General features: G+C 26.1%; 2 protein-coding genes across 6 annotated transcripts in view; both read left to right on the top strand.

Moving 5' to 3' along the window:
• Positions 1-20,486, top strand: part of Pgant2 (polypeptide N-acetylgalactosaminyltransferase 2) — a 260,868-nt gene that overhangs the window by 198,450 nt on the left and 41,932 nt on the right. The window lies entirely within an intron of this gene.
• LOC145944722 (uncharacterized) lies at positions 3,795-6,344 on the top strand. The gene is made up of 5 exons (XM_083053279.1): positions 3,795-3,986; positions 4,566-4,646; positions 5,011-5,137; positions 5,389-5,832; positions 6,043-6,344. Exons 1-5 carry the CDS (start codon positions 3,873-3,875, stop codon positions 6,300-6,302), a joined length of 1,026 nt encoding a protein of 341 aa, XP_082909405.1. The 5' UTR covers positions 3,795-3,872; the 3' UTR covers positions 6,303-6,344.

The raw sequence follows: 20,486 nt of genomic DNA, 5'->3' as shown, positions 1-20,486 counted from the left end.
TGCAATGCTTGTCATATATGAGTAAAAAGTATCGGAGAATTTTTTATTGATAACCATAAACTACATTAATGTTGTTACTTATATAATAATTTATAGTTGTACAACACTATAAGCTTTAAATTATCTGTCATTGTCTTCGTTTTCAGAATCACGATATTCAACAAATAAACTCTATTCTCAATTTCTTAGGAAAGCAAAGTGTATATGAAGATGTGAAATTGTTTCTTATAAAACATAATTTTTTGCGTATAGCAATATATTTATTAGCGAATAATCCATTACCTGATACAATTGTATTGATATGTTTATCTCATCATACAATATTCTATTTTACTATAACAATTTTAACAATTAATGATATATTTTTAGTTACATATTTTACGTATTACTATTAACTTATGTTACATTAACAAAGTGATAGATGACATAGGCAAATCCAGAAGTTTTGTTAGAGCAATCTTGCATTATCTGTATTGTAATAACCAACGAATATTAAAACAAATTCTAAGATTGTTAAGATTAGCGACGTATGAAATTCAGATACATTCAAAGTCAGACTGGATAGTTCGTTTTAAGGAATGTAAATTTTTCGGAAGGAGAATAATTTTCTTACTGGAATTTTCAGAATGTCGTACAGGTACTTTAATACGTAAATGATATAAATATATCGAAACTTTTCATATATACGAATTTTACGCGAAAAAAGTCTTGTAGTTATTTATAAACAAAATTTTAAAATATTGCATATATAATTATAATATAATATATATTATAATATAATACATTATATTATATTATATAAAAAAATTAATTTTATCCAATTCATTATTTGAAAATTTCATTGTAGGTGTGGAATTAATACGATTAATTCGATCTATATCTGAGATAAATTTACCAAACCAAGCCAGTTTTTTGGAACAATTATTTCAGATTGACAAGTTGATTCATTCGTTGCTAATGTCTTACATATACGTAATACCGGAGCTTAATAAGCTTGAGTCTACGAAAGAACATAATTTTATCGATAATTGGTATTGGTTCCTAACCATGCAACAAGTACAAATAGCCTCTGGCAATTATGATAATTGTCGTTTGATTGTGTCGAACGTAGAAGATAGTCGGGAATTCTATGTATTTTCATATAATGATGAATTTTTAGAACATATGCAAAAATCTTTCAAAATATTATACAGAATTGTAAAAATGTTATTGAGAATTTGTTATATTCCTAAAACTTATGGAAAAACAATAGATTACATAAATGGTATAATTTTAATGATAACTGTTATTTTAGATGAAGGTATGTATTGATACATATGTAAACACACAATCTTAATATTTTGCATAAAAATTGAATATAATATTTATATATATATATATATGCATGCACTATTTTATAAAAATTTTATTATTTTATATATATATGTATATGTAAATATCTTTACATATATGTGTGTGTAATATATTTCTTATTGCGGAGTTAATGCGTACAGTTGTCTAATGATATTTTATGTATTTTACTCATATCAGGAGGACTACATTTTGAAAGAACAAATTTAGATTTATTAGTACAAAATGTAAAAAAACTTTTAAATCAGTATTGTTTATGTACTATTGCACAACGTACTTGTCAACATATCGTATATATATTGAAAAGTTTAACATCAAGTGATACGAAAAATGACAAGGTTGTTGAATATTTAATAAATCTTGTATTATCAGATTGCAATATAACACCTGAGATACGTAAAAAAGTAGAGGAAGCCAAAATTAAATTTGACAAAATTCATAATGTGACACCTATAATGCATACAAAAATAAAGAGAGCCAAAAGTGTTTGACGAAATTCGTAATTAATAAATTTTATCTAAATAATTATATCTATTATTTCTATTAATTTATATCAATTAAATCTATATGTATAATAAAAATTTATATCAATTAATTTATATCAATTAAATCTATATGTATAATAAAAATTTGTGAAAAAGATCTTTGTTATTGTACTCTTATATTAATTGCTATTACATATTAATTAATATATACATATATTAATATTGTTATATTTATTAATTGCTTTGTATTATAATAATATGTATATCAAGTTTATTACAGAGTTCGAAATATAATTCTAATTATAATTCGAATTATATTTTGTATCACTTTGTACAATTTCGGTTATTTTACAAATACGCTTACATATATGTTTTATTATATATACATAAGTATATGTAATCCTGTTTCATAACCATGTCATATTTGACATTGTTAAAATCTGATATTAATGCAAGTGCAAAATTTTGTATTAGAAATCAAAGAAAGTGAAAAAGGGTTTTATTAATTTTTTTTGCATATTTTTAAATATGTATTATATCTATTAATTGTTTCTCGAAACAATTATTCGAGATGGATAAGTGGATTTATGCGCTGTTAATACCTATCTCACACAAAATACCAAAAATCAGTCGGTTTCGTTCTATGAAAGAATGGAATTTTATCGAAAATTGGTTATCTTCGCTCATCGTGCGAAAAACATTGGAATTAAGGAAGATATGACCGATGATCTTCATTTTTACGCAAAAATGATTTGATTAACACATTGGTAAAATTTGATACAACGGATATAATTTTAGTTGAACATATTGAACAACTCCATTGATATTAGATCGAAGTATTGATATATCTATTGTAAAGATGCTATTGAGATTTTCATATATTTCTAAAACTTACAACAATATATTTAAATGGCATACTTTTAAAGATTATTGTTTTATTAGATAAAGTTACATATAGACACTTGAAAATGCATACACACATTCACGCGTAAAATATTTTAATGTTTTATGTAAAATTGTAGGTATAACATAATTGCATAATATATTTATATTTTATAACATTTTATAATTTTATAGTATATATATATATATATACATATATATAAATATGTAGCGCATGTGTGTATGCAATATTTTATACTGCGATGCATATAGATGCATATAATTTTCTCTACATTCATGTATTTTAATAATACCAGGAGGATTACGTTTGGGAGAAACATAATTAGATTTACAAAACTTGAAGAAGCTCTTAAATTAATAGTGGTTACGTATATATTGTGACACCTCGCATATAATCCCGATTATTTGAAATACGCTCTTAATATTTCACATATACATATATAATCCTGTGTGTCATACGTAAAAATTAGCTACGAATGCCACTGCAGTTTTGCATCAGAAAAAATAAAAGAAATACTTTCATCCAGAATGGGTTACAATGAAATTTCTGAAATGACAGTTTTTTGCTTTGATATTTTTTAATGTAATATCTTTATATTCATGAGAGATGTGAAACCAAATATACAGACATTTTTGTTACATGATAAAATTGGAAGAAATTTAATATGAAATATTGTTTGATACCAATATTTTTGATTATATATGTATATTAGAGAAATTTATATGTTAGGAACAAAAAATGTTGTTTACCGATCTTTGAAAAAGCGTTACAGCATTTAAACTTGAGATTCGATACATAACTATAAAATACAAAATAAATATAACAATGAAAACAAAAATACATATCTCTTAGACTTTAACATTTAATTACATATTTCAAGGAGAAACAAGTCAACCTTAAATCCTAGGATAATATTCTTTCAAGTTAGTCAAGATTCAACTTTGTTGGAACAATGTCATCAAATTCTTTGTGCTTACGTATTGAGTAATTATAGTATTATTTAATAATTATGATTTTGTCGCCTGGTCAGATATAGACTTAATCACTTAAAGTTGCGCGCTACGTTCAGCTATTAGTTTTAACGATTGTGCGAATTTTGCTTTTAAAAATATCAGAACAAAGTCCCCATCACAATGATCTTTTCAAAGATTGAAGAGGAAGTGTCAGATACGCAGATAGGCGAACCTCCTTGGATAGGCAAAGATAAAATCAACGAACTGATATATTTGACTTTTAACATACCTAAGGTAATTTTTTTGTATTGACAAACTCTTTGTTATTATGCTTTTTGCTCAGAAAAAGGGAACAGCAATATTCTATGGAACATATATCTTTTTAATATTTTTAATAATATAGTCAAACGTATAATAAATCTAATCCCCCCCCCCTCTAATAATATAATAAAAATATCTAAATATATAATACTGCGAGATTCAATTGTACATTTTGAGAATCAGACGAACATAAGTATCTTCTACGTTTCTCTCTTACACACATTTATTTTAAAATCATAAATGTGTGTAAGTACGTGCATTCATTTTTTTTCACGCATTTATAATTAGGAAATAGAGTGATGTGTGCCATATATGAGTGAGAAATATTCAGAAGTTTGACAATAATACTGTTCGATCCCTCGATATTTTTTCAATACGAATATTTGATTGTGGAGTTGAAAAATTGCAATCTATAATTAGACAATATTATTAAAAAATTTTGTCATCAATAGCAAATTGCTTCAATTCTTTTATCGATGGAATTATACATAGCTCTTAATTTGTTTTACGTATTATGAGACTTAAATTATTTGTCATTATTTTTATTTTCAGCAACGTAAATATTATAGAAACAATATTAAACAAATACTGAATGTTCTGGGTTTTTTATTAGAGCAGAGTACATATAAAGATGTGAAATTGTTTCTTATAAAACATAATTTTATGCGTATAGCAACCTATTTATTGCAAGAAAAACGGCATTATAGGATAATTGTATATATTAATATAATAATATATTTTTGTATATTAATAGATTTATCGACGTCTTATAATATTTAATTTTTCAAAAGCAATTATTTTAATAATTGATGATATATTTTCACAGATAAACATTTTACAAATTACCATCAATATATGCTATAGTAACGAAATGATAAAAATAATAGGCAAAGCCAAAGCTTTCGTTAGAACAATCTTATGTTATCTGAAATGCCCATGCAAACCAATAATAATAGAAACTTTAAAATTGTTACTATTTGCGACGTATGAAATTCAGAGAGATTTTGAGTCAGACTGGATAGTTCGTTTCAAGGAATGTAATTTTTTGGAGAGAAGCACATTGTACTTTCTAGAATGTTCTACTGATTCTAGATGGTATTATAGTTTTGTAGACATTAGTACTGGTATATACATTATACATTAATACATAAATAATACCAAAAAAAATGGAACTTTTTACATAATTTTTACATAAGTTTTTTATACAAAAAATCTTGTGTTTACTTGTAAACAAAATCCTAATATATTACCGTAATGTAATATGTATACATATATTATTTCATAATATAATACTGTTATAAATAATATAATAATGTTATACATATTATAAGAGAATTGATTCTGTCCAGTTTAATTTTTGAAAATTGTATTGTAGCTGTGTTTTTCGTGCAATTAATTGGATCCATATCTGCAATAAATTTACCAAACCAGACCACTTTTGTGGAACAACTATATGATATTGATAAATTGTTTCAAACACTGCTAATAGCTTACATACTCGATGTGCACATTGGAGACGATCGTACCGCTAGGGATTCATGGAGGGGTTCATTTAGGGGTTTTTACGAAGACTGGCTAGAACGACTAGACCGCCACCAAAAAGCTATTCCATACTATTGTACACAGTATTGTTATCATATCTATCCTACAAAGAGCATGATTGAACGTGAACTTGAACGTGTAATTGTAGAGCCTATTAAACCAATATGCAACGTTGTAAAAGCGTTACTTAAATTTCGTCATATTCCTAAAACTTATGGAAGCATAATAGATTTCTTTAATGGTTTATTTTTAAAAATAATTGTACTTTTAGATAGAGGTACGTACAGAAACACACGTTCACACATACACACACACACACACACACACACATCTTAATACTCTGTACAAAATTGCATAATATATTTTATATCATATACATGCACAATTTTACATTTTATAAGTGTGTGTGCAATATAATTTTACATTGTGAAGTTAATACGTTTAATTGTCTATAATAATAATATGATATGAATTTTAATTATGCCAGGTGAGCTATATCTCGGAAACACAGAACTACATTTTCGAAACTTGAGGGAGCATTTATATCACTATTGGTTACATATTATTGCACATTATACTTGTCAACATATTGGATATATATTGAAGAATTTAATATCAAGTGAAGTAGTAAAAGATGACGAAGCTCTTGAATATTTAATAAATCTTGTACGATCAGATTGCAGTGTGACTATTGAGATGCGTAAAAAAGTGGAGGAAGCAGTAATTTTATTTAATCAAAACTCATAACTAATTAATGTTGTACTTATACATATAATACAAAATTGCGAAATTATGAAAGATTATGTTTATTATATATTTATTAATTGCTTTGTATCAAATGTATGGCAGAGTTCGAAATATAATTTTAATTTCAATTCTTATATTTTGTGATACCTCGCATATATATAATCTTTATTATTGCATAAACACGCTCTCAATATATCTTACATACATGTAATCCTGTTTGTCACACATATCCTAATTAAAATTAGCTACGAATGCTGGTGCAATCCTATATCAAATATTTAAAAAGTTATTTTTATCCTGAATAATAACATTAATTGTCAACTTTTTGTGAGCATTTTTCATCGTAATATCTCTATTCATTAGATATGTAAAGCAAATATAATGACGCTTTCGTTATGTAACAAAACTTGAAGCTGCAGAATATAAAATATTGTTTGAGAAACAAAATAGTTAATTTATATTATATATTATTGAAATTTTTATATTATGAAAAAATAATTGTCCATCGATTGTCGGAAAAGCGTTACAGCACTTGAATTTGAGATTGGACATATATAAATACAAAAATGTAAACGAAAATACATATCTCATTATCTTTAATATTTAACATGTTTCAAGGAGAAACAAATCAACATTAAACACTTGGATAATACAATATTTTAAATCAGTCTTTCGACTTTGGTGGAACAATTATCAAGCTTGTTGTGCTTACGTGTTGAATAATTAATATTATATAAAATAATTACGATTTTTTTCGCTCGGTTAAATGTTATAGATTTAATCATTTAAAGTTACGTGTTCAGATATTTGGTTTTAACGAGGAGATTGCGCTAATTTTTCCTGAGAAAGTATCAGATAAAAATCCATCACAATGTCGGATCGAATAATTATAGAAAATTTGAATGAAGCTTCTAGTCCTGTAAACGTTTCAAAGATTGACGAGGAAGAGTCAGATATGCAGATTGGCGAACCTCCTTGGATAGACAAAGATAAAATCAACGAATTGATAAATTTGACTTTTGATACACCTGAGGTATTTTTTTTCGCACTAACTATCTTTATTATGCTCAACAATGCGATATTCCATGAAAAATTTATCTTTCTAATATTTTTAATAATACATTAAAAATGTATAATAAATATAATATTTCTAATAATATAATAATAATATCTAAATAATTAATATTACGAGATTTTATTCTACATAATTCGAACATAAAGTATCTATATCCTCTACATATATTAGATTGTGTGGCAAATCTCTCTTAATTGAAAAAATACAGTCTATAATTTGGCAACATTATTGAAAAGTTTCAATTCTGTCAATAGCTATTTAATTCTTTTATTAATACAGTCATTCATAGCTGTATAATAAGTTTTACAATATTATAAGACTTAAATTATTTATTATTGTCTCCGTTTTCAGGAATTAAACATTGAGGAAATAAACCGTACTCTGAAATTTTTAGCAAAGCAGAGCGTATTTGAAGATGTGAAATTGTTTCTTATTAAACATAATTTCTTGTGTATAGCAAAGTATTTATTGGAAAATCAACCATTAATTCAGACAATTGTATATATGTTTATCTTATAGTATTTGATCTTTCTACAACAATTATTTTAACAATTAATAATATATTTTCAGAATTATATTTTAAGTATTACAATCAATTTATGCTATAGGAACGAAGGGATAGATGAAGTAAGCAAATCCAGAAGTTTTGTTAGAGCAATCTTAGCTTATCTGCAAAATTGCAAAAATGAAAAAATATTAAGAAAAATTATAAGATTGTTAAAATTAGCGACGTATGAAATTCAGATAAATTCTGAGTCAGACTGGATAGTTCGTTTTAAGGAATGTAAATTTTTCGGAAGGAGAATAATCTTCTTTCTAAGAACTTCAAATTTTCGTACTGGTACATTAATATATAAATGATACAAATATAAACAGAACTTTTCATATAAGAATTTTATATGAAAAATCTTGTATTTATTTTTAAACAAATTCCTTATATATTACCGCGAAATATAATATATATCATAATATAATACATTATAATATATTATATGAGAATAGATTTTATCCAATTCAATCTTCAAAATTTTCTTCGTAGGTATAGAATTAATACAATTGATTCGATCTATATCTGAAATTAATTTGCATGACCAAATGAATTTTTTGGAACATTTATTTGATATTGATAAGTTGATTCACGCTCTGCTAATATCTTATGTGCAAGTAATATCGGAGCTCAATGATGTAGTGATTGAAAAATATAATTTTGTCGAAATTTTGATATGGTTCATAACTATGCGACACATGGAAGTCGGAATTGACAAATATACTATAACTGATAATCGTTTTAATGTCATTGGATCGAACCTAGGGTATGATGCGAAATTACGTATATTTCCAGTTAACGAAATATTAGATGATATTAAACTATTTATTAAAATATCATACATTTTTATAAAAATGTTAATGAAATTTCGGTATTTTCCTAAAATATATGGAAGAACTATGGATTACTTAAATGGTATCATTTTAAGGACACTTGTTATTTTAGATCGAGGTACGTATAGACACACGTTACATACATACGCACATACACACGCACACACTATATACATATATACATATATAATATATATATATATACATATATATATGCATGTATGTATGTATGTATAATATATGTATATACACATACATACACAATTTTAGATAAATTTTATGTTATATATACAAATATACATATGTATATATGTATATTTAAATATGAATATAAATATGTGTGTGCGTGTGATATATCTTACATTGCGAAGTTAATGCGTACAGTTGTTTAATAATATATTATGTATTTTAATTACGCCAGGAGAATTACAGTTAGGAACAAAAATATATTTATTATTACAAAAGCTAAAGAAGCTCTTATATCACTATTGGTTGCGTATTGTTGCACAATGTACTTGTAAGAATATCGGATTTATATTGAAGGGTTTAACATCAAGTGATGTAATAGAAGATAACGAGGTTTGTGAATATTTAATAAATTGTGTACTATTAGGTTGCGATGTGACACCTGAGTTGTATGAAAAAATAAAGGAAGTCATAATTGCATGTAGTGAAATTCATAATTAATTAATATTTTATCTATATAATACAAAATTGTAATGAAAAGATCCTTTTTACTGTATTTTTACTGTATTTATTAATTGATACATATATATTAATATTCTTATTAATTGCTTTGTATTAGTATATCAAGTTTACTATACAGTTCGAAATATGATTCTAATTTTAATTCTTATTATTTCATAACATTTTGTACATTATATCGGTTATTTTACAAATACGTTTATATGTTTGATATTACGTATATATTTAATTCTGATTGTCATATCAGACATTGTTTAAATCTTATATTATAGCTAGTACATGTAACTATTAATCTTGTATCTGAAATCAGATAAAGTGAAAAAGATCTTTATTTTATTTTTTTTATATTGCAACAGTATTTTTTTTTATACATAAGAATGATAACAATAACAATTTTAAAAAATTTTTTTATGGCATGTTTTTATCTTCATCTCAAGAAGACAGCACATCGAGAGACAGTTTCGTTATATAATAATATATAAAACTATTGATTAGATTTATTAAAACCTTAATCAATTAACTGGAATAAAATAATCTCAAAATATTCATAACTATAGGCGAATCGCGTATATACATATACTTTAGCTTTACTTTGTGCTGAACGTGAACTTGGCATAAAACATATGGCCATGTGTTCTAATATCTTTAAAATTTGACATAGTTTAAACAATTTGTATGAGTAAATGGGAGAGTAAATGTTAATCAAGTGTATATAAAATTCATAAATATATTTATTTACAAGTAATATTAGTTTTTTAATATATTATATTATATACAATATTGTATTGAAGAGTTTAATATCAAGTATGTATTAGAAAATGACGAGGCTATTAAATATACTCAATCTAATATAGACTGCAATGTGACACCAAATATATGTAAAAAATTAAAAAGTAAAAGCCAGAGTTGTATTAAATCAAATTTGTAATTAATTAATACTTTATCTGTATAATATGAAAATTAGATGAAACGTGTTTTTTAATGCACTTATTATGTATTGTGCATTAATAAAGCACACAAGTTTACCATATAATTTGATTAATGTTTTTATTTCAAATATTATATTTTGTGACAATTTTGCATATAATCTCGATTATTTCATAAATAGCCTTTTAATATCTCTCATATAATGTGTGCCATTCCAGATGTTGTTAAAATCAGCTACGAAAGCTGGTATAATTTTGTATCAAAATAAAAAAAGACCTTTTATTCAAAATGATGACAATGACATATCTTAAATGACAAGTTTTTTGCTTCGGCATTTTTTATCATAATATCTTTATTCGTGAGACATGTAAACCAAATATAAAGACATTTTTTTCGTTACATAATAAAATTGAAGGCTATATAATATGAAATATTGTTTGATGCAATGAGTATTTTGGATTATATTATTAGATAAATTTATATGTCAGAGAGAAAAAATGTTGTCCACCGATTTTTGAAAAAGCGTTACAGCACATAAATTTAAGATTAGACACAATAAATACAAAAAATAAAAACGAAAATACATATCTCTTTAACTTTAATATTTAATAACATGTTTCAAGGAGAAATAAAAATTGATGTCATTTAGTTAGATAATATTCTTCTAACAATAAGTTAGTCTTCTCAACACATTGTTGGAATAGTGTTATATCAAAGTCTTTATAGTAATTAGTATTATATAATAATTACGACTTTATCGCTTGATCAGATGTTATAGATTCATTGACTTAAAGTTACGTGCTATATATAAGTTGCGTTCAGGTATTAGGTTTGAATGAGAAAATTGCTGAGAAAATATCAGAAAAACATTCATTACAGATAGGATGATTACGGAAAATTTCGACGAAACTTATATTCCAGAAATTGTTTTACACGTTCACGAGGAAGAATCAAATAATGAGAATGCGCTGATTGGCGAACCTCCTTGGCAAGGGAAATGTGAAATTGACGAGTTAATTTTTTTAGAGTAACTTATTTTTGACACACACAAGGTAATTTTTAGAGTTATCTCTCTCTTCAAACTCTTTTTATTATTATGCTTTTCGCTCGTCAAAAGGGAACAGCAATATTTCGTGAAAAAATCTTTCCAACATTTTTAATAATACAGTAAATGTATAATAAATCTAGTACTTCTAATCCGATAATCAAAACATCTAAATATATAGTATTGCGAGATTTTATTTTTTATTTTTTATTTTTTATATTTTGAAAATCAGCCGAATGTAAAGTATTCTCTCTCTATGTTGCTCTCTCTTATTATAGTCATTTATTTTATGATGATATACGAGTGCGACCTTTATTGCACGTATTTATCATTAAGAATTAGAATGCGAGGTGTGCCGTATATGAGTGAGAAATATTCAGAAGTTTGATGATAACAATATTGCATCTTTTGATAACTTTTCGCGGATATATTCGATTGTTTAGATAAATTGAATTGGAAAAGTGCAATCTATAATTGGATAATATAATTGAAAAATTTTTTATCAATAGCAAACTACATTAATATTGTTACTGATACAGTCATTCACGGCTGTACAATTAGTTTTATATATACTATAATACTATAAGACGTTAAATTATAATATTTGTCATTGCCTTCGTTTTTAGAAACGCGATATTCAACAAATAAACTGTATTCTCAATTTCTTAGAAGAGCAGAGTGTATATGAAGATGTGAAATTGTTTCTTATTAAACATAATTTCTTATGCATAGCAAAGTATTTATTGGAAAATCAACCATTACTTCAGACAGTTGTATGATATGTTTATCTTATATTTGATCTTTCTACAACAATTATTTTAACAATTAATAATATATTTTCAGAATTGTATTTTACGTATTACAATCAATTTATGCTATAATAACGAAGGGATACATGAAGTAAGCAAATCCAGAAGTTTTGTTAGAGCAATCTTATCTTATCTGCAAAATTGCAAAAATGATAAAATACTAAGAAAAATTATAAGATTGTTAAAATTAGCGACGTATGAAATTCAGATAAATTCTGAGTCAGACTGGATAGTTCATTTTAAGGAATGTAAATTTTTCGGAAGGAGAATAATCTTCTTATTAAAATCTTCAAATTTTCGTACTGGGACATTAATATGTGTATTTAAATGATGCAATTATAAACCAAACATTTTATATAAGAATTTTGTATGAAAAATCTTCTATTTTTTCTTATACAAAATTCTTATACATACATATATATTAGCGAAATGTAACATATATCATAATATAATACACTGTAATATATAGTAATATATTATAAGAAAATTGATTCTATCCAATTCAATCTTTGAAAATTTCTTTGTAGGTGTGGAAATAATACAATTGATTCGATCTATATCTGAAATTAATTTGCATGACCAAATCAATTTCTTGGAACAACTATTTGATATTGATATGTTGATTCATGCTGTGCTAATATCTTACTCATACAGATTACCGGACGTCAATATGTTACCATCTAAAAAAAACTTTAATTTTATCGAAATTTGGTTACGGTTCCTATCCATGCGACAAGTGCACGTCGGAATTAACAAATATATAACTGATAATAATTTTTTTAACATGATTACACCAAATATAGTAAATTCTGCGGTTTATTTATGTTCATCAAATATAGAAGATTCTGCGGTTTATTTATGTTTATCAAATAGAGAAAATTCTACGGATTATGTATATTCAATTAATTTTATGAACATTACAAAATCTATTAAAATATTATACAATATTGTGCAAATGTTATTGAGATTTTGGTATATTCCGAAAATATATGGAAGAACTTTGGATTATTTAAATGGTCTTATTTTAAAGATATTTGTCGTTTTAAATCAAGGTATGTATAGACACACTGAAACACACACACACACTCTTAATATTCTGTAAAATTTATAATATATTTTATATTTTATATATATATGTGTATAATATATTTTATATATATTATACACATGCACAATTTTACATGAATTTTATATTATATATACATATACATAATCCTATTTGTCATATCTGACATTGTTAAATTAATTGTTATATCTATCAATATATAAATTAATTACTTCATATTAATTACTTCATATTAATATAACAAGTTTATAACATATATAGTTCGAAATATAATTTTAATACTTTTTTCTTTTTTATATTTTATAACACTTTGTACATTATCTTGGTTATTTTATAAATACGCTTACATATGCATATGCGTAATCACGTATGTGTATATGTAATCCTGTTTGTCATATCTGGCTTTGTAAAATTAGTTGTTTTATATTTTAATATACTTATTAATTGCTTTGTATGCCGAATTTTACAGTGTTCAAAATATAATTCTAATTTCAATTCTTATTATATTTTGTATCTCCTTGCAAATAATCTCGGTTTAATCTGTTTAATCTCTGTATAATCTTAGTTTACAAATATTCTCACATATATGTGAAATCACAGAATTTAACATCAAGTGATGTAGTAGAAGGTAACGAGATTGTTTAATATTTAGTAAATTTTGTATAATCAGCGTGCAGTGTGATACCTAAGATTTATAAAAAAATGAAAAAAATCTGCTTTTAACGAAATGATGATGTATGACATGTGTAATTCTGTTTGTCATATCTGACATTGATACAATCGCCTATTAATGCTAATACAGTCTTGTATCAGAAATCAGTGTAAATGAATAAAGATCTTTTTTTATTATACTTTTTTGGTATTTATTAGAGTTGCAAAAATATTTTCATATCAGCATCGTGATACGTAAAAGCACATATAGAGACAGTTTCCTTACATAATAAAATCTGAAGCTCGGTTAAATTAATTTGATTAAGAATTCGATCGATTACTGAAATGAAATAATCTAAAGTATTCATAACTATATATAGATACACTTTAGCTTCGCTTCCTGTTGCACATGAACTTTGCATTAAAAAAGTCCATGTGTTCTAATTCCTTTAAAATTTGACATATTTTAAACAATTTGTGTTGAGTAAATGATAAAGCATATGTTGAAAAGGTATATAAATATATATATTTATAAATAATATGATTAATTTTTTAGTATATTATATTATGTTATAGCATATTGTATTAAACAAGATATTTGTAAATGAAGTATACACAATACACATATTATAACTTTATGACGTTGTAGAAGAAAAAGAGTACTCTATAGAACAAATAATTTTCATTTCTGAAATATAAAAATAATTTTATATCAGAAATAATTTTTATTTCTGAAAAATACATGCAAACTAGAAATATACAAAATAAAAATTTTTTACAATATAGTCTGTATATCTCCATATCCGTTCTATTGATTGCTCGAAGGATATTTAGACGATAATTTACTCGTGTACGCTGCAAAAGTATCAAGTGGTGGAAGGTTGCATTAATGTGTTTTTTTATTTCAATGATAAATAAGACGTCACTTATGTCTTGTAGACAGTGTCTTTGATAAAGCCCTAAAAATTTTTAATTAAATTAAAGAGAAATTGCACGAGGTAATATCCTGAGAACGATCCATCCTCTTTTAATGCACTTATTAAATACTTTATATCAATAAAGCAAGTTTACTATGTAGTTGGATTAATATTCTTATTTCATTTATTATATTTTGTGACATTTTGCATATAATCTCGATTATTTCACAAATGCGCTCTTAATATCTCACATATATATAATCATGTGTGGCATACGTTCAGACGTTGTTAAAATCAGCTATGAATATTGGTAGAGTTTTATATCAGAAACAAAAAATTTTTATTCAGAACGGTGACAATGATTTTTTTTAAATGACAGTTTTATATTTCGGCATCTTTCATCGTAATATTTTTATTTGTGAGACATGTAAACCAAATATAAGGATATTTTCGTTACATAATAAAATTGGAAACTACCTAATATGAAATAATATTTAATACAATGAATATTTTGGATTATATGTTAGGGAAATTTATATGTTAGGAAAAATAAATGTTTGTCCACCTTTGAAAAAACGTTGCAGCATTTAAACTTGAGCTTGAACACATAAATACAAAAATGAAAACGAAAAAAAAAACCATTTCTTTAACTTCAATATTTATAATAACATGTTTGAAGGAGAGACAAGAGTTAATGTCAGACACTTGGATAATATTCTTTTAAATCAGTCTTTCCAGTCCTTTAGTTTGTTGGAACAATATCATATCAAAATTCTCATTCTGTTTGAACAATTATTATTATATAATAATTGCGATTTTGCCATTCGGTCAAATATAGATTTGTACTTTGAGTTACGAGCTACATTCAGATATTAGACTTCAAAATAACAAAAAAGTGCGCGAATTTTGTCTGAAGATATATACATATATTCGAAAAATATCGATTACAATGTCGAATGAAATGATTGTGGAAAGTTCAACATCAGGTATGAAAAGGCCTAATACGGAAAGCTTAGACGAAGCTTATGATCCAGTAAATCCTCTTAACATTAAAAAGGAGAAATTAGATGAACAGATTGGCGAACCTCTCTGGATAGGTAAACCTGTAATCGACAAATTGATATATGAAATTTTTGACACGCATGAGGTAATTCTTTTTTCGCATCAACTATCTTTGATAGTTATTCTTGATATGCATATTCTCATCTTATAACTATACTCGAGTAAAAGAATAATTTAACATTTATTATTACGAAACAGAGAATGCATTATGTGCATTTTCTGTATATAAATGAGGAATGATTGAGAAGTTTAATAATAGTAATATATAGGAGTTTTATAACGTTGACTTTTTAATGGACACATATTTAATTGTGTGGCAAATCTTAATTGAAAAAGTGCAATCTATAATTTGACAACGTTATTGAAAGTTTTCTGTCAATAGCTGATTATGGATACTTTTATACTGATGCAGTCATTCACAGCTGTATAATTAATTTTACAATATTATAAGATTTAAATTATTTGTCATTGTTTTCGTTTTCAGGACATAAACATTAAGAAAATAAACCGTACTCTGAAATTTTTAGCAAAGCAAAGCGTATATGAAGATGTGAAATTGTTTCTTATGAAACATAATTTCTTGTGTATAGCAACATATTTATTGGAAAATCAACCATTACGTGATACAATTGTATATATGTTTATCTATAATATTCGATTTTTCTATAACAATTATTTTACCGATTAATAATATATTTTCAGAATCATATTTTATATATTACTATCAATCTATGCTATATTAACGAAGTGGTAGCTGAAATCGGTACATACAAGAATTTTATTAGAGCAATCTTAAATTATCTGAATTGCAAAAATGAAAACGTACTAAGAAAAATTCTAAGATTGTTACAATTAGCGACGTATGAAATTCAAAGAGATTTTAAGTCAGACTGGGTAATTCGTTTCAAGGAATGTAAATTTTTCGGAAGAAGATTAATTTGCTTACTAGAATCTTCAGAATCTTGTACTGGTATATTATAATATATTAATGATACAATATTAATGATACAAATATAAACGAAACTTTTCGTATAAGAATTTTATACGAAAAATCTTGTGTTTTTTCTTATACAAAATTCGTATATATTAGCGAAATGTAATATGTATCATAATATAATATACACTGTAATATACACTGCAATATTATAATATATTATAAGAGATTCTTTCCAATTCAATCTTTGGACATTTCTTTGTAGGTACTCAAATAGTACGATTGATTCGATCTATATCTGAAATAAATTTACCAGACGAAATCAATTTCTTGGAACAGCTATTTGATATTGATAGGTTGATTCATGCGCTGCTAACATCTTATTACATTCTCAAAATACCGGCGCTCAGTGGGTTATTGTTTACAGGAGACTTTAATTTTATCGAAAGTTGGTTGCGTTTACTAATCGTACGACAAATTCACGTTGACAGATATATAGCTGATTATAATTGTTTTAACATGATTGCATCGCACATAGGATATTGTGAGGAATCATGTGAAATTCCACTTGATAACGAATTTATAATGAATGTTAAACAAACTATTAGAGTATTTTGCAGAATTATACGAATGTTATTGAGATTTTGTTATATTCCGAAGGTTTATGGAAAACCTATAGATTACTTAAATGGTATACTTTTAAAGATATTTGTCATTTTAGATCAAGGTACGTATAGACACATTTAAGCACGCACGCACGCACAAACAAATTTTACGTGAATTTCATAATGTGTTTGTGTGTGTGTGCATTTTAATATGTACCTATATGTACATGTGTATAATATATTTCACATTGCGGAGTTCATGTGTATAGTTGTCTAATGATATATTGTGTATTGTAATTATACCAGGAGAACTACAATTAGGAACAGAAATACATTTATTATTACAAAACTTGAAGAAGCTCTTACGTCAATATTGGTTGAATATTGTTGCACAACGTACTTGTCAACATATCGGATTTATATTGAAGGGTTTAAAATCAAGTGATGCAGCGGAAGATAACGAGGTTGTTGAATATTTAATAAATTTTGTACGATTAGATTGCAATGTGACACCGGAGATATATAAAAAAATTAAGAAAGTCGTAATTGTATATAATGAAATTCGTAATTAATTAGTGCTTTACGTATATAATACAAAACTGTAAAAAAAAAGGTATTTTTTTTTACTGTATTTGTTAATTGGTATATATATTAATATTTTTATTAATTGTTTTATATTAATTTTCAAATTTACTATAGAATTAGAAATTTAAGTCTATTTCAATTATTACTTTGTAACATCTTGTTCATAATCTCGGTTTTACAAATACGCTTACATACATATATGCGATATCACATATATGTAATCCTGTTTGTCATATCTGACATTGTTACAATCGTCTATTAATGCTAATGCAGTCTTGTATCAGAAATCATTAAAAGTGAAAAAATATCTTTTTTTTTTACGTTAGGTGCAAAAATATTTTTGTATTAGTATGGTGACAGTGACAATTTTTTTATTTTTTTGTCATGTTTTATCTTATTTTTAACTAGACACGTAAAAGTATATATCTTGAGACAGATTTCGTTACATAAAATCTGAAGCTATTAATTAAATTTTTTAAGAATTCGATCAATTACTGAAATAAAAAAATGTTTAATATTTGGAGCTATACAGATACATTTTAGCTTTATTTTGTGCTGTATGTCAACTTTGCATAAAACATAATCATGTGTTCTAATGTTTTTAAAATTTGACTGTCAACACTCAAACAATTCTAATTGGGAAATGGAAAGAGAAATGTTAAAAAAATATATGAAAATTCGATGTATATATTTATAAACAAGATGAATAATTTTTTGTATTAATATTATATGAAATATATATATTTATATATAATATATATTTATATATAATATACGAGGAGTTGCGATTAATGATTATTACAACGTTATTACAGTGATTATGATATTTTCAGCACGTTAGTTAAGCATTGTAATAATTCGAAAGAGAGAACCAACTTAGCGAACCACGTGTTAATAATGATTGAAATTGTAATTCAATAATAACATCGCTATTGCGACGAAAAATTTGCATATATGTTTTTATGCAAAGCTTGTGCTTTTATTTCGGATTTATACAAACTCATACGATTGTCCTGAATCTATCATTTTGACTGTCGTTTCAAATGCAAATACTAATCCATTAAAAGTTCAAATTAACAGAAAAAAATTGGCATCTTATTAAAAAGGTTATTAATAAATTAGCGATTCATCAAACGTAATATAAATTACATTATTGTAAATTTAAGATTTAATAAAGAAGTGGAAAGAAAAGAAATGAATAAAACCATCGAAGGGATATTGAAATACGTTCTTTTTCTCACTTTCTCGCTAATAATCGTACGTAGAAATTCCTCTTTCTCGATTTGTGTCGTTAAACTTACAACTCGAAAGATTAAAGAGCAGCAGTCCACGATGAATCGGTAATTTCCAATGAAATCGCAGTGGCAGGAAACTTTAAATCGCACTTTCGCCGCGATAATTATCGAATGACGGCGCGAGAGCGTGGGCCCCCTTTATTCAGGGTCGGGGTCCGATTCCGCGCGAGAGAGAGAAAGAGAGAAAAAGAGTCCTTGACTCAAATTCGGCATACTCAATTAGCGCTAATTATTCGCTCGTGCGCGACAACTTTCTAGGACGCGCGCGGGTGCTTTAATCCCTCCCTTTTTTTCGCTCTCTTCCGTCCATAAAACACTGCCGCCCCCCTGGCCCCCCGTCCTTTTTGGATCGCTCGACGCTACAGTTTGGTTTCTGCTGAATAATACATAAACCGCTTTTAAAATCAAAAAGTTGCCCGTCGTTTTTCCGACCTTCTCTCTTTTTTTTTTTTTTCTTTTTTTTCAACCGCGTTGGGGGGAAGGGGGGCTCGGTCGTGTGAATTCTTAAACGCGGGCAGCTGCTACTTCGTGTTATAACGATCGCCTTTTTTCCGAAACTCGCCATCCTTTCCTCTTCCGCTTTTTTCCCCTTTTATTATCTAGGTAAAATAAAGAGAGAGAGAGAGAGAGAGAGAGAGAGAGAGAGAGAGAGAGAGAGGAAAAGGGAGATGACACCGATCTTCCTTTCATTCCTACCGACATTCTTTCGTGACGCGAAAGCGCTCACGAGAGACTAGAGTGAAAGTGGCGAGAAATGATTACCCGCGGTCCAATTAATATCTCCCCCCGCTCTCTTAATTATGCAAGAAATTACTTTCCCGCCGATAGTTTACTTTTTGCGCGCGATAATGACTTTGCCGATATTTATAATTAACCCGCCATTCAGTTTGCTGTCGTTCGCTTGAAAGTTGCAGAATTTTGATATTAAGTTTTTTTTAATCGAAAAAAGGATATTATGAATATCAAAAAAAAAAAAAAAGGAAAAAAGTTATCTGCCGATTGCGAATAACAAAAGTTTTTGCAATCGGAGAGAAACCGATTTAAAATAATTTTTTTTTCAATGTTAAAATTTATTTGAAGGCTAAAAACATTTTTCATGATTCGGAAAAAATTTTATATTTATCTGTC

This window comes from Prenolepis imparis, unplaced genomic scaffold, assembly GCF_030444845.1.
Source record: "Prenolepis imparis isolate NDT839.2.m4 unplaced genomic scaffold, iyPreImpa1.0 SCAF_13, whole genome shotgun sequence".
Taxonomy (NCBI): domain Eukaryota; kingdom Metazoa; phylum Arthropoda; class Insecta; order Hymenoptera; family Formicidae; genus Prenolepis; species Prenolepis imparis.
This window is presented reverse-complemented; position numbering and strand designations above follow the sequence as displayed.